At 42.0% G+C, this 23,788-nt stretch overlaps 1 protein-coding gene across 1 annotated transcript in view; it reads left to right on the forward strand.

Annotated features, from left to right (window-relative positions):
* PTPN4 (protein tyrosine phosphatase non-receptor type 4) overlaps positions 1-23,788 on the forward strand; it is a 685,809-nt gene that overhangs the window by 506,818 nt on the left and 155,203 nt on the right. The window contains exon 14 of the mRNA XM_029605153.1: positions 18,735-18,869. Coding sequence (XP_029461013.1) covers positions 18,735-18,869 — 135 coding nt within the window. The remainder of the gene's footprint in view (positions 1-18,734; positions 18,870-23,788) is intronic.

A 23,788-nucleotide genomic window follows, 5' to 3' on the forward strand; every position in this document is an offset into this window, starting at 1 on the left:
AAAGGTTAGTGTTCATAAACTACAAGAAATCACAGAAAGAGGAAGACAAGCAACAAAATCTGGAAAAGGTAAGAGAAGCTGGGAAAGTAATCAGGAATGCAAAGATTCAATTGAGAGAAAACATAGTAAATACGGTAAAACGGAGAAACTTTTTTTAGATATGTTAATGAAAGGAAAAAGTGCAACAATGGCATTATGAGATACTGAGATAAAGTGGAGGAATATATAAAAGCTGATGAGGCAAAAAACAATCACCTAACAAATATTTCTGTTCTGTGTTCACTGTGGAAGGACCCAGGAGCAAGACCATATAAAATGAGCACAAGATTAGAAGTGAGGTAAACCTCAATCGATTTTCAGAAGTGTGTGTTTGTGAGGAGTTACAAAAACTTATTCTATAAAGTGATGAGGCTAGAAGGGATACATTCAAGGTTATTAATGAAAGTTAGAAAAGATTTGGCAGTTCACTGGCTACCTTTTCAATGTATCTTTAGAGTTGGGAGTACTTCTGGAGGACTAGAGACAGGAGGCTGGGAGCTAGAAGCCAATTAGGCTGACCTCTGGTGATTAAATTAATGGAATTACTGCTAAAACAGAAGATAATGCAGTTTCACCAGAGGTAGGGCTTATCAAACAAATCTGATCGAATGTCATTGAAGATGAAAATAGGAGCTTTAATATCAGTGTTATCACCCTTATGGGGACCAATGACCTCAATGGAAATGGTATCCATGAAATATAAAAAGATTTCCAGAATTTTAGGCAAGATGAGACATACTGCAAAGACAATTGCCTTTTCAGAAGTATAACCTGTTCATGAAAAGGGACATCAGCTATGCCATATAAATAATTTCAGTTCCTGGCTCAAAACCTGTACAGAAAATGGTTTGGATACATTGCAGACTGGGGTAGTGTATGGAGCAATAAAAGGCTATATGGTAAGGATGGCCTACATTTGTCTAGCAGGAATGAAGATGCTAAGTGAGAAATTCAGATCATATATTATCAGACACTTAAAATAAAGAATGGGGTTGGCAGGAAATTAACACCCCCAAGCAATACAGGACGCGGGAGGAGAAAATAAAATCATTCAGCACAAAAAAGCAGAAAAAGGTGCATACAAAGTGCAATAAATCAAAGGAAAAAAATTGGAAAGCTTTGATTATAAATGCTCGTAGTTTGGGCAATAAAATCCCAGACCTACAGGCTCTAATGGTGGAGGCGGACTTGGACGTTGTTGCTGTTACAGAGACATGGTTCACGGATTCTCATGATTAGGGTATTTCCATACCGGGCTATAACTTGTTAAGGAAGGACAGAGAGTCCAGAAAAGGGAGAGGAGTAGCTCTTTATGTCAAAAACAATATCCAGGCAACTGAACTGCAAGGAAAATGGGGTAGAGAAAATGCATTATGGGCTTTCCTAGTAAACGAAAATCCATGCTAAAAATGTGTATGGATTTTTGCATCTGCTTTATTACCTCAGCCTCTATGCTAGTCAATATGTATGATTGCTGTGCTATAGCAGGGTGCCGATAAGAGTGGGATGTACGAAAGCAGGCTCCCCTTTATTTTGCTGGGACTGCTGGGGATGCAGAGTAGGTGATGCAGCAATATAGCTCTTGTATGAGACAGATGAGGCTCTAGTGTCCAATATGCCTATTGTGTGCCTGTGTTAGAAGGTGGTTGCAAAATTGTGATGTCATGACAGGCAGCGCAGGGATTGAAGAGTACAATGTTGGGTGTAAGGGAAAGATGCGTGACTAGTATCCTGTGAATGCTGTCCCTTCATGAAGAGGACAGCTGTGAGTGAAAGACGCAGCATAATTTCCATATAGATGGAAACAAGGTTTTTAATTTGTTTTCCTTTTAACGCATGCAGTTCCTTTTGCCCTGCAGCTTGCCAAAGCATAGGTAGTTTTTCTGATTGCAGCAAGTGATTATTTTTGTATTTTTTTTTGCTTATAGGTGAGGGCTGGGGATTTGCCTATTGATTTCTTTGGAGCTTGAGGCAAATAAGTGTGTTAGAATTATACAAATGAGGCAGAGTGGAGATAGACATGTGGGCAGGTGTTTTCATTTCTTAATCTCAAATCATGCTGATATCAAACCCCTCCTCCTACAAGCATGCTCAGTATGGTTTCCCCACTTTTTTCTATACAGGACCAATATCACTAGAGCGACTTTACATGTCTGATAAGAGATAGTGAGGCTCATGCATAGGGAAATGAAGCAGCTAATATATTCCATGGCTTGAAACAGGATGAGCTTGAAATGCCTCTTTAAATGCCTATTTTCTTTCTATTTGGCTTTATTTGACCTCCCTCCACCAGCTCTGAATAGAAAATATTTTTATTCGGTGGGCTTTCCGATTGGTGCTTCACTCAGCCTCCTTTCTGACCTCAAACATGGGTGACCACACTGAATATTATGCTAGCTTCACGAAATAGGTTGAGACAACCAATCCCAGCTCTCACAGAGATGTTGACTTTTTTTTTTTTTTTTTATTATCAGGGACTTAGGGGCATCTAGTGGCTGACCCAAGGGGGCACCACAGTTGTAACTAATAATTATACTAATTTGAAGTAGTACTCTATTTCACCTTTGCAAATGTACTGAAGGAGAGATGCTCTGAGTTTTCATTCCTCTGATAAAATTTAAAAGTGTGGCCTTTGAGAAACAATTGCTAGTGTTGGAGAGGCTCTGGTGATATAGGTACAGTGCGCTATATTTGATGGGCGTGTCCTATAATAAGTAACTATTGGGAAAGGATAAAACTGGAAGGATTGTGGGGACAATTCTTGCATGGGACCCTAAAATATTTATATTAGGTTAAAAAGGGGAAACAAATATGGATAAAAGGAGGGATTAATTATTCAGTGTTTGGTTGCAAGGTGTAAAATTGTTGTTTGAGAACAAGAGGAGGCTTCTAAGCTGGCTACCTGTTTTAAGAGACTTTGGAATGTATATTTAATGGAGAAAATAACATCTTTGAGGAATGACAGATATGGTAGGTTTCAGTGGATTTGGATATCTTTTGAGAATTACAGTATATGAGAAATAAGATAGCATTTAATTCCTGTAAATGCTAAGTTGGGAACTGTTTTTTGGTACAAAAATATGTGGGCTAATGTATGCATGGTCTGGATAAATATTGGGAAGAAGTTGTTTTGAACTTCAAGGAGAAAGCAATAACTACAGATTCTTGGGACCAGCTAAGTAAAAAGCTTAACTTGGCTAGCCAGTCTGGGGGTGGGTCTGTTCAAAATCAAAAGCAGATACAGTGTCTAGTGAATAGCACTGGCCAAGTGTTAACTGAAGAAAGCAAAGACTCTAAAGTTGATATTTTCCATCTGGGAACCAATGACCTTGCTAGAAACAGCATCCAAGAGATACAGAAAGATTTCCAGTCTCTAGCGAAGCAGATTAGTCACATGGCGACAACCATTACCTTTTCAGAAGTGTTACCTGTTCATAGAAATGGGAAGGAGAGGCTAAGCCGTGTTGATAACATCATTGTAAATCGCCTTGACCATTTGTGAAAGGCGATTAATAAATTTTAATAAAAATGAAAAAATATATGGCTCAAATCCTGGTGTAAGGAACAAAGTTTTGGATATATTGGAGGCTGGGGCCGTGTATGGAATAGTAAAAAGCTCTTTGTCAAAGATGGCTTACATCTGTCTGTGGCAGGAAAAAGGATCCTAAGAGATAAATTCAAATCCTATGTCATAAGGCATTTAAACTAGATGCTGGGGGTGGCAGAAGGAAATTAGAATGTCACACACACACCCCCCCCCCCCCCCAAAATACAAATGCAATGGAAAAGGGTGAAGTGGATAACAAAAGTCAGCTAAATAAGTTATAAAAGGAGTCCAAGAAAAGCAGTAACCTGATCGAGGAAAGCTATGAGCACATGGCGACGTGGTTCACGGAATCTCATGATTGGGATACGGCCATACCGGGCTATAACTTGTTAAGGAAGGACAGAGAGGACAGAAAAGGGAGAGGAGTGGCTCTTTGTCAAAAACAATATCCAGGCATCTGAGCTGCAAGGAAGATGGGGCAAAGAAGAAGCACTTTGGGCTGACCTAAAAAAAAGATGATGGGGCATCCATTTTTATTGGAGTGGTTTACGGGCCTCCAAATCAAATGGAAGAACTTGACAGAGATCTGGTTGAAGACATCGAAAAGATGGGAAAGAAAGGGAGAAGTGGTGATTGTTGGAGATTTTAATCTGCTGGATGTAGACTGGAGAATCCCTTCTGCAGAATCTAACAGTAGTAGAGAGATGATGGATGCCCTGCAAGGGGCTTTGTTTAAGCAAATGGTAATGGAACCCATGAGGGAGGGAGCTATACTCTATTTAATGCTCAGTACCGGAAATAATGTCTCTAATGTCCAGGTGGGTGCCCACCTCAGCACCAGTGATCATCAGACGGTATGGTTTCATATCACAAATAGCATATGGAGAAGTCGCACAAAGACCCAAGTTTTGCAGTTCAAAAACACGGACTTTGTTGAAATGGGGAAGTACCTGGAGGAAGAACTAGAAGGCTGGGAGAACATGAGAGATGTAGAACAGTGGGCCAAACTAAAAGGAACAATTACCAAGGCAACTAATCTATGTGTTGGGTTTCATTTTTCTCTTGCTTTTCTTTACTTTTCTATCTGTTTCTCAAAGTAGGTGGCTGATAAAATAAAAGCTAAAAGAACAGCGATTAAGAAATATAAAGGATCCCAAAGGGAGGATCATAAGGAAGAATATCTGGTGGAACTGAGGGAGACTAAGAAAGTAATCAAGAGAGCAAAAGTCAAGTGGAAGAAAGGATTGCCAAAGAGGTAAAGTGAGGTGACAAAATATTTTTCAGATACATCAGAGAAAGGAGAAAAGTCCAAAGTGGTATAGTGAGATTGAAAGGTGAAAAGGATCAATGTGTGGAGAGAGACAAAGAAATGGCAGAAATATTAAATGAATACTTCAGTTCGGTGTTTTCTAAAGAGGACCCTGGAGAATTACCGTCGCTAGTTAACAAGAAACTGGAGAGGAGTGTGGAGTAGATGAAACTCCGTTTACAGAAGAGAATACATGGGAAGAGCTGGGGAAACTGAAAGTGGACAAAGCCATGGGGCCTGATGAGGTTCATCCCAGGATACTGAGGGAGCTGAGATGAGGTTTTAATGATCCATGGTCAACAACAAACCTTTTCTGTTGGAAAAAAATCAGTAGAACTAGGGGTCACGATTTGAAACTCCAGGGAGGAAGACTCAGATCCAATGTCAGGAAGTATTTCTTCATGGAGAGGGTGGTGGATGTCTGGAATGCCCTTCCGGAGGAAGTGGTGAAGACTAAAACTGTGAAGGATTTCAAAAGTGCATGGGATAAACACTGTGGATCCATAAAGGCTAGAGGAGGGGAATGAAGAGAAAAGCCATGGGGATGGCTTGCTGGAATGGAGGCTACTACCTGGTGATTACTGCCCTTACTCAATAAGCCTTTACATGGTTAATGCAACTCCAACATTGCTCTCTGCTTCAATGGCAAGGGGAAATGTGGAAAAGAGGATTTGCATTCAGACAACAACCAACAAGGACTGAACTACACAGTCTGGGTAAACAAATAAGCGTGGGGTAGCTTGCTTATTGCGGCGGTTACTACCCTAAACCAATTAAGCCTGATACATCACTTTGAATACATATACAGCGTTGCTCTCTGCTTCAATGGCAGGGAGAAATGTGGAAAAGAGGATTTACGTTCAGACAACATCCAACAAGGCATTGATCTATGCAGTATGGGTAAACAAGCATCGGGGTAACTTGCTTGATGCGGCGGTTACTACCCTTAACCATTAAGCCTTACGATTCACTCCAACATTATTTTCTGCATCAATGGCAGGGGGTGGCAGGAAATTCGAATAAAACAATTACCAACAAGGGCCCTGAACTTGGTGGTCGGTGAAACAGATAAGTATGGGAAAATAAGTGTGGGAGATTGCTGGGCAGACTAGATGGGCTGTTTGGTCTTTTTCTACCTTAATTTCAATGTATCTATGTATAAGAGTAGGGGTTGGATGGTGAGAGCAGATGATTTTGTAGCCAAGGGGTTGTTTTTTTTCTTCTTTTAACTGTCTTGGATAAAATTGTAAATCTTGGTTTTGCTTTATTTACATTAAATCAAGCAATCAAAATAGTTTACAGCTATAACATACCTGGTTAAAAATATTGCTCATTTCTTTATAAAAATGCAGAACATCTAATCTCATCCAAAAACATTATATAAAATTTTCAAATTTCAAAAACTTTACAAAAGTTTTTGTATGATGTTGTGTATTTCATGTACCTATGAAACATTTGTGTCTACTGTCTCCTAATATCTGTACTTCAAGTTCAGACTGCTGTGGAGCTGGAAAACCCTTACAAAATAATTCTGAACTGAGATTCAGCTGGAGGTAGTGAATCATGTCACATGCTTTCCATAGTATGTCTGAGTGAACCAGAGAAAAGTGTACACATGATACGGATATGCTGAACAGTAAGACACCCTGGTCAGGAAAAAGCCGCAGCTCTTGAATATTCACTAATGCAGTGTGGTATTTCTTTGAATTTTCCACGCTGAACAGGAAACGTTCAAAACAGACTTAAGTAGGTGGGACTTTTGAGGTTAGCACTACTAATTAGATATTTGAAATGCAGTGTTGTTGCTACACATTTCAAGTCATATCTGATGGCAGCATTTTGTTTTCTAAAGGATATCTGAACCTTGAAAGGTGAGTGTTTTTGTTTATTTAGGAATGAAGTTTTTGAAAAAAATACAATTTACATGGGGTTTTTTTTCTTGTTTTATAAGATGACATTTTCCCCTGTTTTGTTCAAGCGTATAAATACATCAGTATACTTTTACTGAAGAACCTGGAAGTAATTTTAATGTGGGTGCTATGTTTTTTCAAATCAAGGTTGGCAATGTGCATTACACGTAAGACAGAAAATCTCAGAACGAGAGCTGTATCGGTACATCTTCTTATGATTAAAAACAAAACGTTAAATACTTGACTACTTCTGTGGTTTTTTAAAAAAAATAAACCGCCTGACAATATACAGATAAGACTGTTTATCTTAAAACAGTGTCTTTCTTCTTTCTCGATACTTCCCTTTTTACTGATATGTATGTGCTTTGATGGTATTTTTCATACACAAACCCTAATGCCATTGCTTATCCAATGCTCAGTCCTTGATCCACTCCTGCTATCTAACACCTTCCTCTTGGCTGTCTCATGTAATCGTTCGGTCTCAGCTGCCATCCTTGATGCTTAGCTATGTGTCTCGCTTGGTTTGCATGGCGAGTCTGCCTTTTAAAACCTGCACAGTTCAGTCGTAGCTGACTAAACTTACCTTGGTGTTTCTAAGATTAAAGTCCTCCTTTTGTTAAAGTTTAACCACATTTCTTAATCTTCTGGCATCTTTCTTGATAAACTGATCTTTGACTGTTTTTATAATTTTGGTTTCACACTTATTTGAAAACAATCTGTATCACTGTACTTTTTTTCTGTAAACCTACACTTCATTCTCTAGGTGGTATTGCCTGTGGCAACTACTTTCTTTACTTTTTCTGAAATTCTTATATTTTATTTTTTTACATCTTGCTAGCTGTAGATTTATTTTCTTTAGCTTATCCCAAGTTTATTTTTAACCTTCAATGTGTCCAGAATTTGAAGTTGTAACTTCTTCTCCCAAAAGATGGGATCAAATCATTCTAATGTTTAAAAAAATTCTACAGGTCTCTGTTTAGAAGTGTTCTCTTTATTTTAAAGATCCTTCCTGGATTTGTCTTTGCCTACTTATTTGGCCCCCATTTCTACTAATCATCCTCTCATATACCCTAATTCCGTCTTCTCTTGCTCTGTTTTGTAGCAATGGTGCCCTGTGGGGATAAGTCTCATAACTGCTCTGTAACCTCATTTCTAAAGAGGCATAGTCCTTTCTGAGTTTCTTGATTTTTTTTGGGAGGTTTCACCAAACACTGTACAATACATGGAGGACCAAGTGAGTGCGAAGCTCTGTGTTCTGGAAACAGTGAGGGGAGAAATTGAGGGGAGAGAGACTGTTCTTGTGCTCAGGGTGGTAGAGACTTCAGTACTTGGATTGTGGGAATTTTCTGACCGTGCTGGAAGTAGATCTCACCTTAGTAGTATATTCTCCTCTACAGAATAGATTGGAGAAAAATATCTTGCTATTATTTCCTACTACAAGTAAATATACTAACTTCATTATGAATTACCTGTGTGTGTAGATCCCTAGATCCATAACATCTTCCAGTGGTTTCCCTCAGAATAAGAGCATAAGAAATTGCCATGCTGGGTCAGACCAAGAGTCTATCAAGCCCAGCATCCTGTTTCCAACAGAGGCCAAACCAGGCCACAAGAACCTGGCAATTACCCAAACACTAAGAAGAACCCATGCTACAGATGCAATTAATAGCAGTGGCTGTTCCCTAAGTAAACTTGATTAATAGCATGTTTGTTTGTCTATACCCACTAAAAAGCGCTCCCACCTCAAATGGGTCTTATCAGCCCTATCCAGTGAAGGTTGCACCTCAGCTGGTTTACCACATGATCTGCTTGACCACAACTGAACAAGAACTTAATAACCCAGCTAACAATTTGAATCCACCTACCCAATCACACATCACATTATACAACTATGGCTGATGACTGATCTTTATTGCTATATTCTGCCTAGAATCTAATTTAGTTTAGCATTTTGATTCTGCCTTTCATATCTGATCAGTCACTTCAAGGTGGGTTATATAATATTTGGCTAAGTGAAGTTTAAATTATTGCTTTACAGGTATATTGCCATACATTGTTGTGTTTTGATACAGTAGGTTGTTTTTTGGACTATAATTTGTATAGAATAAACTATTCAATTCAATTAGTGATTATTTACTTCCAATGAGTTTCTTGAATAGCGAAGAGATGAACTGAGCATGAACTTTTTGTTTAAACTAAGATTTAGTTTGGTTTCGACATCATTTCTTAGACAATCAAGGAATTTAAGTCTTTTTGTTTTCTAGTCCTTGATGTTATAGCTTCATTCTTATGCTTACTCCATATTTCTAGGTTTACCGTACAGGTTGCTAAGTTTGCCATGTAGGTTCAGGGTTTTAAGTCTCTTTGTTTCTTATTTCTTGTCTGTTTTAGGTTTTATGTGGAGTATTGATGAGGGTATTTGCTTGTTGTGTAAATAGCCATGTTTTAGTTGGCATTGAAAATTCATGTAGTCATAGACTACTTGAAAGTGAAGGAGGGGGTATGTTATAAAGTTTTGGTGCTGCTGGTCTGAAGATTCTGGTTCTGGTTTTTTTTCAGTCAGAACATTTTAAGAGGTGGAATGACTAAGTTGTTTTTGGCTTAAGTAAAGATTTTTTGTGTCTGATATTCATTTATTTTTTCAGTTAGGTATATGGAACCAATGTTCTTTAGTGCTTTGAATGTGAGGGTTAAGACCTTGAACTTGATGTGTAGGGAGATTAGGAAGGGAGCAGAGGCATTTTCCCATTTTCTGCTGCCTGTGATAGTTTTAGCCACTACATTTTGGATTATCTGCAGTTTGTTCATTAACTTTTCAAGCAGCCCTGTGTAGATGGCATTACAATAGTTTGTGTGAGCACTGCTGCTTGTATGACTGTTTTGTGGTTGCCTGGTTGCAAAAAAGAGCATTGTTTCCCATTTGGAGGCTCCAGGAAGCTTTCTTTGTCCATGGTCAGTGCAGAGTCTAGGATGACTCCTAAATTCTTCACCTATACCTTGTGGGTATAGGATGATGTCAACTATTTATTTATTTATTTGTTTATTTGTTTATTTGTTTATTTATTGGTTTTTATATACTGCCGCTTATCAAGATATCACGTCGGTGTACAGAGAACATATTAACGCCTTAGCGTTATACAAAGAACAAGATAGTAAAAATTAATAAACTATATGCCAAAGCATTATACATAAAACAAAATAATAAAAAGTAAAACTATTACAATGAACAACTCAAGAATGTGGAGGATAAATGTGTGACGTGAGGAGGGAAGAGAGGGGATAGCACTATTAGCTTGTGGTGATTTGCTTACCAATGGGATATTCATTTTGTCTTTATCAGGAGTTGGTGGTTAAGAATATAAGAACGGAAGTTGCCATACTGGGTCAGACCAAGGGTCTGAGAAGCCCAGCATCTTGTTACCAACAGTAGCCAATCCAGGTTACAAGTACTTGGCAAGTACCCAAACATTAAGTAGATCCCATGCTACTAATGTCAGTAAGAGCAGTGGCTGTTCCCTAAGTCAACTTGATTAATAGCAGTTAATGGACTTCTCCTCCAAGATCTTGTCCAAACCTGTTTTTAAACCCAGCTACACTAACTGTCCTAACCACATCCTTTGGCAACAAATTCCAGAGCTTAATTGTGTGTTAAGTGAAAAAAAGTTTCTCTGATTTGTTTTAAATGTGCTACTTGCGAACTTATGGAGTGCCCCCTAGTCCTTTCATTATTCAAAAGAGTAAATAACAGATTCACATTTATCCATTGTAGACCTCTGATGTTTTCATAGACCTTTATCATGTCCCCCCTCAGTTGTCTTTTCTCCAAGCTGAACAGCCCCAACCTTTTCAGTCTTTCTTCATAGGGGAGTCATTCCATCCCATTTATCATTTTGGTTGCCCTTCTCTGAAATTTCTCTAGTACAACTATATCTTTTTTGTGATGCAGCGAATTGTACAAAGTACTCAAAGTGCGGTCTCACCATGGTGCTATACAGAGGCATTATGACATTTTCCATTTTATTCACTATTCCCTTCCTAATAGTTCCTAACATTGTTTGCTTTTTTGACTGCAGCAGCACACTGAGCCGACGATATCAAAGTATTATCCACTTATGATGCCTAGATCTTTTTCCTGGCTGGTAACTCCTAATATGGAACCTAATGTGGTTACAGCATGGGTTATTTTTCCCTATATGCATTACTTTGCACTTAACCACTTTAAATTTCATCTGCCATTTGGATGACCAATCTTCCAGTCTCGCAAGGTCCTCCTGCAATTTATCACAATCCGCTTGGGATTTAACTACTCTGAATAATTTTGTATCATCTGTAAATTTGATTACATCACTCGTCATATTCCTTTCCAGATCATTTATAAAGATATTGAAAAGCACTGGTCCACGTAGAGCTCCCTGAGGCACTCCATTGTTTACCCTTTTCCACTGAGAAAATTGACCATTTAAACCTACTCTCAGTTTCCTGTCTTTTTTTTTCTAATTTAAACTTTATTTTCTTCAGTAGTTAACATCATGAAAACATAAGAAAAAAATGTGATACAAATCGAAACATTTTTTACAAATATATCAAAATTAATAATCACATTATTTGTAGCACATATCCCATAAAATGGGGAATAAAAGAAATACAATATATGGAATACCTTCCATACATATAAACTTTCCTATGTAATACCTTATGGGCATTACTGGGAATCAGAATTTATTATTGGAGAGAGAGTTATTTCATTTTTAATGGACGTCACTCTGTGATATCTGGACTGGATTTTATCAATCAAAAATGTTTCCAAATGAGTAGGGTCAGTAAATCCAAATTTTTTCCCTTGGTAGGTCACATAACAAAAACATGGAAACTTTAAAAAGAATGTTGCCCCAAGTGCTAACACTCGACTTTTTAAAGACAAGAAAAACTTCCTCCTTGCTTGAGTGGCTCGTGCCACATCCGGGAATATTTGGACTTTATGACCACAAAATAAAGCTTCCTTATTTCTAAAGAATTTTTTAAATAAATATATCTTTGTCCTGCTCAGCCATAAATGATACAAAAAGGGTTGCCCTATTATTAATCACATCAAGTGATTCTTCTAGGAAAGTTGAAATACCTATACTGGGGGTAGTAGCTTCATCATTTCTCTGCTCCTCCATATTTTTTACTACTTTCCTGGGAAAATAATATATTTTTGACACATTAGGTATTTCCTTTTCCCCATATAACAAAACTTCTTTCAAAAACTTTTTGAACCTCTCTAAGGGTGATAACAAACGAGTTTGAGGAAAATTTAAAATCCTAAGATTTTTCAGTCTATATAAATTTTCAATATATTCAATCTCTTTATGCATTACTAGACTATCTCTAATAAACACATTTTCAGAATTTTGTATTTACTGCAATTTCATTGTTAGAGAATCTACTTCCTTCTCACAGTTAGATATTCTCTTTCCTTGTTCCTCAATTGATACAATATTACTATTAATTACAGTCGACAAAGATTTATTCATCGTCATTGTATTACTATCCAAACTAGCTATCATCCGCCCTAGATCTAACAGAGTAACATTGTCAGGTATTACAATTGGACTAATATTACTCTCTAATTCAACTGGGAGCTTAACTTCAATCAAACCTTTCATTTGAGCATAATCAATATTATCAGTTTGTGGGGTTATCACTTGTATTCCCATGCTCAAATCCTCATGAACAGCTCCTACCAGTTCTCTGTTTGGCTGAGGTGGAGACATCGGTCCTTCGCCAAGACTTAAGGAAGCCAAGGATGCAGCTTCCACAGTGTCCTCATTCGGCATTCCCATCCGTCTTGTAACATGATGGTCCATGGGGCCGGTGCGGTGTTCATGCACTGGAGAAGAGGTTGTAATTTTCTCCTTCCTTTTCCTTCCCATGAAATGAGCGGAAGGCCAGATGTTATCCCAGACACTAGACTCACCCGGACTAAGCCGGACCAAGCCGCGCGCACCTTTGGCACGAGCGGCTTAGGCGACACGCCAACGGCTGCAGGGCGCCGCCCTACCCCCGATCTTATAGGAGGTAGGCCCGCCCAGCTGACATTACTCGCCACGACTCAGCTGCTGTCACCAGGGAGATGTTAATTCCGGAGTTTCCAGCACCTGGCAGGCCTCAGGAAGCGAACAGCCAACTCTTCTCTCCTTCGCTTGTTCCCCAACGAGGCTCCGCTCTACCCCCGATCTTATAGGAGGTAGGCCCACTCAGCTGATGTCACTCTCCGCGATTCAGCTGCTCTCACCAGGGAGATGTTAATTCCGGGGTTTCCAGCACCTAGCAGGTCTCAGGAAGTGAACAGCCAACTCCTCTCTCCTTCGCTTGTTCCCCCTGCTTCCTGTCTTTCAACCAATTTATAATCCATGAAAGGACATCGCCTCCTATCCCATGACTTTTTAATTTTCTTAGAAGCTTCTAATGAGGGACTTTGTCAAGCGCCTTTTGTTAATCCAAATACACTATATCTACCGGTTCACCTTTATCCACATGTTTATTAACCCCTTCAAAAAAATGAAGCAGATTTGTGAGGCAAGACTTCCTTTGGGTAAATCCAATGCTGACTGTGTTCCATTAAGCCATGTCTTTCTATATGCTCTGTGATTTTGATCCTTAGAATGGTTTACACTATTTTTCCCGTCACTGAAGTCAGGTTCTCACTGGTCTATAGTTGCCCGGATCACCCCTGGAGCCCTTTTTAAATATTGGGGTTACATTGGCCACCCTCCAGTCTTCAGGTACAATGGATGAATTTAATGAAAGGTTACAATTTTTAACTAATAGATATGAAATTTCATTTTTTAGTTCCTCCATTCACCTGGAATGGATGGTGTATACCATCCATTCCAGGTGATTTGCTGCTCTTTAATTTGTCAATCTAGCCTACTACATCTTCCAGGTTCACAATGATTTGGTTCAGTTCATCTGATTTATCACCCTTGAAAGCCATCTTCAGAACTGGTATTTCCCCAATATTCTCATTAGTAAACATAGAAGCAAATAATTCATTTATTCTCTCTGCAATGGCCTTATTTTCCCTAAGAGCTCCTTTAAACCCTCTGTCATCTAATGGTCCAACCGACACTCTCACAAGTTTCCTGCTTCGGATATATTTAAAAAAAAATTTTATTATGAGTTTTTTCCTCTACGGCCAACTTAATTTCAAATTGTCTCTTAACCTGTCTTATCAATGTTTTACACTTAACTTGACAATGCTTATCCTTTTTCCTATTTTCTTCAAATGGATCCTTCTTCCAATTTTTGACGGATGACTTTTGGCTAACATAGCCTCTTTCACTTCACCTTTTAACCATGCCGGTAATCGTTTTGCCTTCCTTCCACCTTTCTTAATGCTTGGAATACATCTTTACTGCGCTTCTAAGATAGCATTTTTAAACAATGTCCATGCCTGTTGTACACTTTTAACCTTTGCAGCTTCACCTTTGTTTTTTCTATTTTCTACATTTTATCAAAGTTTCCCTTTTGAAAATGTAGTGTTAGAGCTGTAGATCTACATATTGTCCCCAGTTGTAATCTAATTTGCTACTGAGAGACATTTTTTCCATGTTTGCTGCTCTTTCTTCCCAGGTGTTGAGTGCTGGCATGAGTATTCGAATATAATCAGCGTAGAGGTGTACTGTAGCACATGTCTTGCAATAGCTGTGAGAGTTATTAGGTTTCTCCCAGGACAAGCAGGATGGTAGTCCTCACATATGGGGGACATCACAGGATGGAGCCCAAACACGGAACAATTTTGTCAAAGTTTCTAGAACTTTGACTGGCACCTACTGGGCATGCCCAACATGGCACTAACCCTGCAGCCAGCAGGGGTCCCCCTTCAGTCTTCTTTTTTCCACGCAGCATTAGCCACGCGGTTAAGGAGCTCCGCAGAGATTCCTGACAGGAATTTTCCTCATGGAATTACTTAAAACGTTCTTACCCCACAGGGGTCCCTCTTTCAACTTTTTCAAGCCGCGGTACTCCGGTAAGTTTTTTACCTGTTTTCGGTCGATTCCGGTCGAGTTTGGCCCTCGCGGCCTACTGGCCGTCGACCGTACTGCTGCTCAAATTTTTCAAGGCCATGGCATCTGGGTTCCGTCGATGCCCGAACTGTAACCGCACCATGTCCATAACAGACCCTCAAAAGGTCTCTGTAATGTATCTTGGATGTGAGCACGATGTCCTGACCTGCACCAAATGTGCCCTAATGACACCAAAAAGTCGCAAGGCCAGAATGGAGAAGATGGAACTTCTCTTCCGTGTTCAAACCCCGACGCCGTCTATTGCATCGACGTCATCTGAACTGGCACCATCCACTTCGCATCAATATCGGCCACCGGCTGGTGACCGTCCGGCATTGACCTCTCAGCCTTCAACTACCTCTACTCCCCCTCAGGACAGAGGGGATCGTAGAGAGAAACATCGACATCGGAAGTCTCGGATCATCGAGGGACCGAAATCATCGACCTTGCCATTGTCCGAGCCACCGTTGAAAAAAAACTGTCCACGAAAGGCACCAACCCTTTCTGTGAACGGGTCACCCGGACAGCTATCGGGAGCCGCGACTCCGCCTTTAACAGTGGTCCCTCCGGTTATGCCTCTGCCTCCTTCTCCCCTTCCAGAGCCGGGGCTGATTGCTCCAGGTCTCCATGAAGAACTGGACCAGATGGTTCAGGAGGCCATCGACAAGGCGATGCATCGACTCCAAGTTCCTCCAACACCGGTGCCGATCGTGGAACCGACCACCAACCCGATTCCAGCAGCGTTGGCACCGCTGCTCTTGAAAGTGGAAGCGCTTATTGCCGCTTTTCCACTGATGGATCCCGGGTCACTGATGGCTCCGGTGCCCTTTCCGCTTACTTTATTGGGAGGAGAAACACCATTCTGCATCCCTCCATCGGGGGGTGGCACTGGACGCATCGATGCCGATGCGTCCAGTGCCACCGATCCATCCATCGATGCCTGCACCGGTGCCTTCGATGCCTTCATCGGTGCCTCCAGTTCTTTCTTCGATTCCTTCAGAGCCTAGACCTGGACCTTCAGGAATTCCACCGCCCCCATCCTCCACTGGTTCCTAGAGGGGCAGGTGCTAATCCCTATGATACCTGGACTGATGATTCTTCACCAGACACCGATGACTCGCCTTCATCACCTTCTCCTACTGAAAGAAGGAAGCGTTCTCCTCCGGAGGACCTTTCCTTCATAAATTTTGTGAAGGAGATGTCTGAATTGGTTCCCTTCCAATTACAGACCGAACAAGATGACAGGCATCAAATGATGGAGCTGTTGCAATTCCTGGATGCTCCCAAGGAAATAACATCCATCCCTATTCACCAGGTTCTTCTGGATCTCCTCAAAAAGAACTGGGAACATCCTGGCTCTGTTGCTCCAATCAACAGGAAGGCTGACACCACTTATTTGGTACAGTCAGCCCCAGGTTTTCAAAAACCTCAGTTGGATCACCAATCTGTGGTTGTAGAATCGTCCCAAAAGAGGGCAAGGAGATCAAAACCCCACTCTTCCTTTCCCCCAGGCAAGGAGCAGAAATTTCTAGATGGAGTTAGTGATCTGATGTGGGTTGGCTCCCACAGAGTGGCAGTTGATAATACCGCTCTATTAGTGTAAGGAATAACACTTAATGGAAATGGTGAATCCCTGGGCCAATGGCAGATGACAGCGCTCTCAAGAGGAAGTCCTGAGAGGGACCACCAGCTAGGCTGGAGTATTGAGACAACACAGATAGTTCTTTATTAGACTGGAAGTAGAACCACCAGAGGTGGCAATAGTGAGCTGATGTGCCCGGCAGGTCTGAAGGCCCTCAGATACTTGAATAACGATCTCTGAGTTGCTGAGTTGTAAGGAGACACTATAGATAGTGAGTAGACAGGGTATGCTGGATATATAACCAGTAGGAGATGATACACTCACAATTGTAGATATCCGTAATGGCCTCTTGTGCAAAGAGAGTCCTCAGTATATTCAGGAACAGCAGCCGCAGACAAGTACTGGTTCCTACAGGCAGTCTGAAATAATAACGCACGATCTCCGTACCTGCGATAATGTCTAGACAGAAGGAAGTCTAAGAGATTAGGAATATGGGCCCTCGTGGAGCGAGTACCGGTTCCTATCTGTAATAGGCTCACAGTGTTCACGTCTGTGATCGCTTCCAAGCAGTAGGAGTCTTCCAAGTATTCAAGGACGTAGACCCTCGAGGGACAAGTACCGGATCCCGTTCTAGCAATCTGAAATAAGAGAGAAAGCGGAGCCCCCGAGGAGCGAGTACTCCTAATAAATACAAAAGCAGAGTAGCTTGGGTGAATCGTAATCTGGCAGAGAAAGATTTGAGTTCTTGCTAACTTGATTCATAATAGCAATCAAAGAACTTTTATGTTGGAAGCGGATGATGTCACTACGGGGAGACGCCCCCGAGGTTTGCGCCCTTGCCGGCATAAAGTTTGGAGCGCACGCGCTCACGCCCCTACGTCATCAGGAACATGGTGGATCCGTAGCATCAAGCCAGCCCGGGGATTCCGACGAGATGCGGCAGGAGAACTCCGCGGTAATAACTGTTTGTCAGACCTGGAGGGAGTCGCCACATAAGTAGAGAGGGTGGAGCGAGGGCAAGGAACAGGCACGAACGCAACACTAGGGTAGCAGCTGTGGGTATTGGTGCCCACAGCTGCTACCCTAGTAGCTGTGGGCTCTGAGCCTCTGATCTCTGGCCGGAGGTCCAGGAGAAACTTGTGGATCTGCCTTGCACTGGTGAGAATCTCTTTTGTGACAGTCAGGGATGCTGTGGCTCAGTTGAAGAATCACCACGAGACCCTTCAGCATCTCTCTGCCAGTACATTGGACCTGCTGTCCTCTGCCAGGAAATCCTCTGGTCAGAGCTCGAGGATGCCTTATCGCCAGAGGAAGTAGTATCCTCCTGCAGAAGGTGTTTGGGTAATTGCCAGGTTCTTGTGGCCTGGATTGGCCTCTGTTGGAAACAGGATGCTGGACTTGATGGACCCTTGGTCTGACCCAGCATAGCAATTTCTTATTATGTTCTTATGTACTCAAGAGCTTGCAAGTGAATTTTCTATGGGGAAACTCTCTATAGCATCTCCCTCGAAAAGTTATGCACATAAAGATTTCTATAAATTGACCTCAAAATATGTATTCATGTAATATCTGTTATATAGAGCTCAGCCTAGAGTACCTTATACATTTTAATCACCTTTAAGGTGGAATAATGGTGGCAGTAGTTGTATATCACAAAGAAGTAGTAAGAAAATTTGCACTTAGGGTATTTATTTATTTTATTTTTGTTTTTTATATACAGATATTCAACTACAGTCATCACATCTCGGTGTACATATAACAAAAAGTTAGAAATATTACATTGTAATAATCATAACAGTGAGAAAACTAAATGTAAAAAGAGAATTAAAAATATGAAAAAGAAGTAATGAGAAATAGTTAAAATGAGATTAGAAGAATAATATGTTTTATCATGTTGAGTATGCTTTTTGAAAAAGCCATGTTTTCAGTTCTTTTTTAAAATATTATGAAGAAAGGCTCAAGTCTTAAATCAATTGGTAGGGAATTCCATATTGTTGTTTGAAAGTTCCATGGGAGCCCATAGTGTTCATTTAGTCAGGGCTTTGTCATGTATGGATACATTCATTTTACCTTGTTCTGTGCATTGTGAAGAAAGGTATTGAAAGTACTGAATTTTCTTTGGATTATATAAGAGAACATCAGTGTTCATAGAAATGTTTAAAATATTTTCAATAAGGACAATATAAAACAATAAGCTGTTGTCTTTTTATGCCATTTGAAGATATCTGCAATTTTGAAAGGAATCGTATATTTAATATAAGACCCTGGTTAAGAAGGTATCCTTTTGTTCATCCAGGTCTCCAAGTAAACCATTGGCACGAAAGCTGCTGAGCGGGATGGACTGGGAAGTGGTCAGCAGGAATTCATTGTCTGATGACAGGCTAGAAACACAAAGTCTGCCATCACGTTCTCCACCAGGAACCCCAAATCAGTAAGTAAAGGTTAGCTATTGTGTTATGAATAGCATACAGACAAATATATTTTCAAAATTACTATAAAACTTATATCTCTTACTTTGGGATTCATTTATTCTCACAGGACAAGCAGGATGGTAGTCCTCACATATGGGTGACATCACAGGATGGAGCCCTGTATGGAAAACTTTTCTGTCAAAGTTTCTACAAAGCTTTGACTGACACTGGCCCACTGAATGCGCTGAGCATGCTCAGCCTGCAATTATCCCTGTGAGCCACAGGTGTCTCCCTCGGTCTTTTTCCGCTCTACAGTAAGCATAGCGGTTAGGAGCTCTGTGAGAAATTCTAACACTTTTTCCACATGGAAACACTTAAACTTTTACTTCACAAACACTTTTCCCTGCACGGGTCTCCCTTCGCGTACGTGTATTCGACGCTCGGTGAGTACTATGTCCTGTTTTTTCGGTCGGTTCCTGTCACCTCCCTGGCCTGCCAACCAACTGTGGCCTTCCCTCTCCCTATGTTTTCAGTTAGCCACACATAGCCTGCGAGTGTCCCTCTATGACACTCTGGTTATTAGCGCTAGTGGGACAGGGACTTCCATGGTTTCTGTTGCCGCCAGGGCCCCTGTCGATTCAGGACCTTCGATTTCCTCGGTACCCTCGCGCAGTCGATGCCCCCATCGCTACCATCTGTACCCCCTTCAGACCGTCCTGGATTCTTAGATGCCAACGGTACCCCCCCCCCCCCACCCCATGGTACACTGATGCCATCGGTCCCTGCATCTTTTCTATCAGTGCCAGCCATGTTTTTCATCCATGGCACTGATTTTTTCGTGGGTTTCATCGGTGCCATCACTACCCGGATGGATGCCATCGACATACACCTTGTCTTGTCGGTGCCAGCCATGCCCGGGTTGATGCCACAGTCGCCTGGGGCACTCCAACGATGCCATCCTTTATTTTATTGATGCCATTGATGCCCAGGACATTTCCATCGATGCCAGGTTCCGATCCCATTGGTGGGCATCGATGCCAGGGTCCGATCCCATCGGTGGGCATCGATGCCAGGGTCCGATCCCATCGGTGTCTTCGTTCCTATCGATGCGGTTATCGACATCGATGCCGGTATCATTTTTCTGATGCCAACAATGTTTTTTCAATGCTACATCGTTTTCATAGATACCTACGCCAATGCCGTCAGTCCTTCCGTCACTGTCATTGCTCTGGCCTAGTCCCTCAAGGCCGCTTCGGCTACCATCGACACCGTCAATACTGACATAGCACCGCCACGTAATGCCCTCGCCTAAACACATTGCTCCATGCTTTGGGTTTTTATTAAAGCCCCGTATTAGCCTACGGCACTATATAGTGCCAGGAGCAGTGCAGGCATGCTGACAGTCCGTCATCAGTCGCCATCCAAGACAGCGAGGGCATCCATCCTCGGCGCTGGGGAAATCCCGGGCTGAGCACCGTGGCATGCATAGTCACCAACACGGTGACCGTCTGCCACCGACGCCATCCAGTACATTGGTGCTATCCTTCTCGATGCTGGACAGTGCTCGGGCAGAGCAACATCACCACTGCCATCAACACTGTTCCGCACAGTATTGGCAGTCCTTGGTGCTCCAGAAACACCGGAACAAGTTCCGAAGAATTCTGCAGTGGTGTCACGAGACATCGAACAGCTGTGACGAGGGCCAGATTCACGAGCTGTTAATCGGCTCCCCTGTTCCCGAGGCATGCCCCACCAACATCGGTGGGGTATTGTGGCCCTCCACAAAATACTACCGTGGTAGCGCCAGCCACTCTCAGCCTGTCTCCTCTATACCTGCGCCACCATACCAGGCATCAGATTTGAGATGGGCGTCTACTCCCTCGATGACTCCTGAAATCCACGGAGCCAGCAATCTTCACCAGTTCGTCCTTCGGCGATCCACATCAGATGGGTAAGTACCCGCTTCTGTGGCATTCCCTTTGAGATGTGTTCTCTAATTCGAGCCACATGGTTAGAAAAGTTCTAGGTCATGTACCTTCCAAGAACCGTATTAATGTCACATATCGCCATGCCAGCTATGTCAGCCACAATACCAAGAGAACCTCTCTATCATTTCTTTGGGATTGCATTAGGGCATCCTCCCTTTTTCAGCAATGAGGCTCTGTACTGATTAATACTCTGGTTTCTGCTTCAGAACCAAAGTTCCAGGTGTATTCGCTGATCTGCTAAACACGAGATCCAGCAAATACTGGATCACAGTCAGTCCACGCAAGGAGCTCTAACTTCTTCATGACTCACTATACATTTACTAACTGGGATTACTGTCACTGCCATAAATCCCTTATACAACACTTCAGGACACCACAGTCATAATGACCTTCCTGTCCAGCATACGTGCAGACATTCTAATAAATTCTTACATGTCCCTGCGTGCATTTTCCATAAATTCAGCCCCTCAATTCTTCATTGTCGGGCCATGGGGTTTTTTTCACTATGCAATTTCCTCATAGATCCAAAACTGCTTTGAGTTAGATTCAGTGAAATTCCATTATCAGTGGGTCTAAGCTGTTCAGCCGCTTTCGTCCCTCATCCATATTGCAGATCTAGAACCAAAACCTAGTCTGATTCTGCTCATGCTCACATTTACTCAGGGTTGTAAAGTTTGACCTGAAAGCTTCTCAACCCAATATGTGTCTAGTCCACTCCAGGCACAGTTTCACATGAACTTCCTGAAGCTTGTAGCCATGCGTTATACCCTTATGCCTTCCAATACTGCCAATGCAACAAATCTTTGTGCATACAGACAGATAGCATAGGGACAATGTGCTTTCCAACACACAAGCACGCATAACCTCTTAGCTGCTCTGCAAGGAAACTGCGCAGCTCTACCCTTGGCCCTTGCTTACTCCATGTATCCTCGGGCCACTTATCTAAGAGATTTACTGAACGCACTAGCAGACCTTCTCCATGTAGGTTCCATCCTCTCGAATGGTCTCGGAATACATGTGTATCGGGAAAGATCTTCTAACGCTGAAGTCAACTGTACTTGCCCTCTGCGTCCGAATCGAACCATACGGTGCACAGATTCTACTCCCTACACATGTTTCCAATGCGTTCCCATAGATGCCTTTCTTCCATCAAGGGCCTCTTAAATGTGTCTCTTCCGCTGCCTCTCATAGCCAGCACTCTTCCAATGTTGAACTGGGACGGGGTCACTGTTCCTCAGACCCACGTCCTGGCTGAGACCAGTATGCTTCCCATACTTCTCAATCTATCACACCAGTAACCAATTCGCCTTCTCACAAGTCAGTCTCAAATCGAAGACTCACTGATGTTCTCAGGTACTGGTAGCGTCACAAAACCTTCCACACCTAAATCCTACCATTCAAAATGGCATGATTTACCACATGACGCATACAAAAGGATATTTCCCTTTTTCTTTTTCTACACCACTCTTTTCTCGTGCTCCCTCGGATCCTACTCTCCAGACATCCTCCACATAAGTACACCTCTGTTCCAATTGGTGTATCGTTTGGGAGTGGGGATACCCGATTAACGATAAACCCCTTCTGAGTCAATTTACCATGGATTATCCACTGATCAAGCCACCTCTATTTTCACTAGTCACGGAATGGAACCTATATCTTATCCCTATAAGTCTCATACATTCTCCGTTCGAGCCTTTCCATTCCTCTCATTTCACAGTTTGACATGGGAAATTCTTTCCCTCATAAATGTCATTTCTGCCAACAGGGTCAGTGAGTTACACACCTTGTTACATATTCATCCGACCCTCCGTTCCTCCGTGACAGAGTGGTTTTACGTATTCAACTTCATATCTTTCTTAAGGTAGACGTTGCATCTCACCTTACTCAAAATATACTCTGCCCATTTTTCCCAACACTTCTCTCTCACCAAAGCGAGAGGGTTTTTTCCACTTCTTGGACAGTAATAGTGCACTTGCATTCTATCTAGATCGCACTACATTCCATAGGAATTCCACCTAACTCTTTCCTTCTGTGGCAAGAGTCAAGCTGCGAGTTCCAGTGGGCAAACAGACCTATTCCTCCTAATCGACGGTCTGTATCTCTTTTTCCTACCAACAAGCAGACATTTCACTACAGCACTGTGTGTAACCACACTCTGTTGCGTCCGTCCCAGCCTTAATAGCTTCCCCTTGGCTGCTGCTGCTTGTACATATTTATCAGGCTGCAACCTGGAGTTCTCTCCATACCTTCCCAGCCCATTATTGCTTAGATACGACTAGCCGGCATGCTCCATGTTTGGCCAGTCCGCCTACTCTTATTCTTTTCGGTTTAACTACCTAACATCCTTCCACCAACCCGTTAAGGGTTTCAGGATGTCCTCTGTTCCAAATTCCACCCCCGTCAATGCGCCTTTCGCGCGTCTTGGATGCATTTGGTGCGCTCTCGGGAATCCTCAGCTCGGTACTCACCCATATGTGAGGACTACCATCCTCCTTGTCCTGTGAGAAAGCAAGTATTGCTTACCTGTAACAGGTGTTCTCACAGGACAGCAGGATGTTAGTCCTCATGAAACCCACCCGCCACCCCGCGGAGTTGGGTCTGTTTACGTTTTTACTTTTATTTTAGTTTCTCTTGCACTTTTAGCTATAAGATGAGACTTAGGGAGACACCTGTGGCTCACAGAGATAATTGCAGGCTTAGCATGCTCAGTGCACTCAGTGTGCCAGTGTCGGTCAAAGCTTTGTAGAAACTTTGACAGAAAAGTTTTCCGTACAGGGCTCCATCCTGTGATGTCACCCATATGTGAGGACTAACATCCTGCTATCCTGTGAGAACATCTGTTATAGGTAAGCAACACTTGCTTTTATTTGAATCATATTCAACTTTTCAGGCACTTTCAAAGCAGTTTGCACTCAGGTACTGTAGGTATTTCCCCATCCCGAGAGGGCTTA

Source organism: Rhinatrema bivittatum, chromosome 6, assembly GCF_901001135.1.
Source record: "Rhinatrema bivittatum chromosome 6, aRhiBiv1.1, whole genome shotgun sequence".
NCBI classification, from domain to species: Eukaryota; Metazoa; Chordata; class Amphibia; order Gymnophiona; family Rhinatrematidae; genus Rhinatrema; species Rhinatrema bivittatum.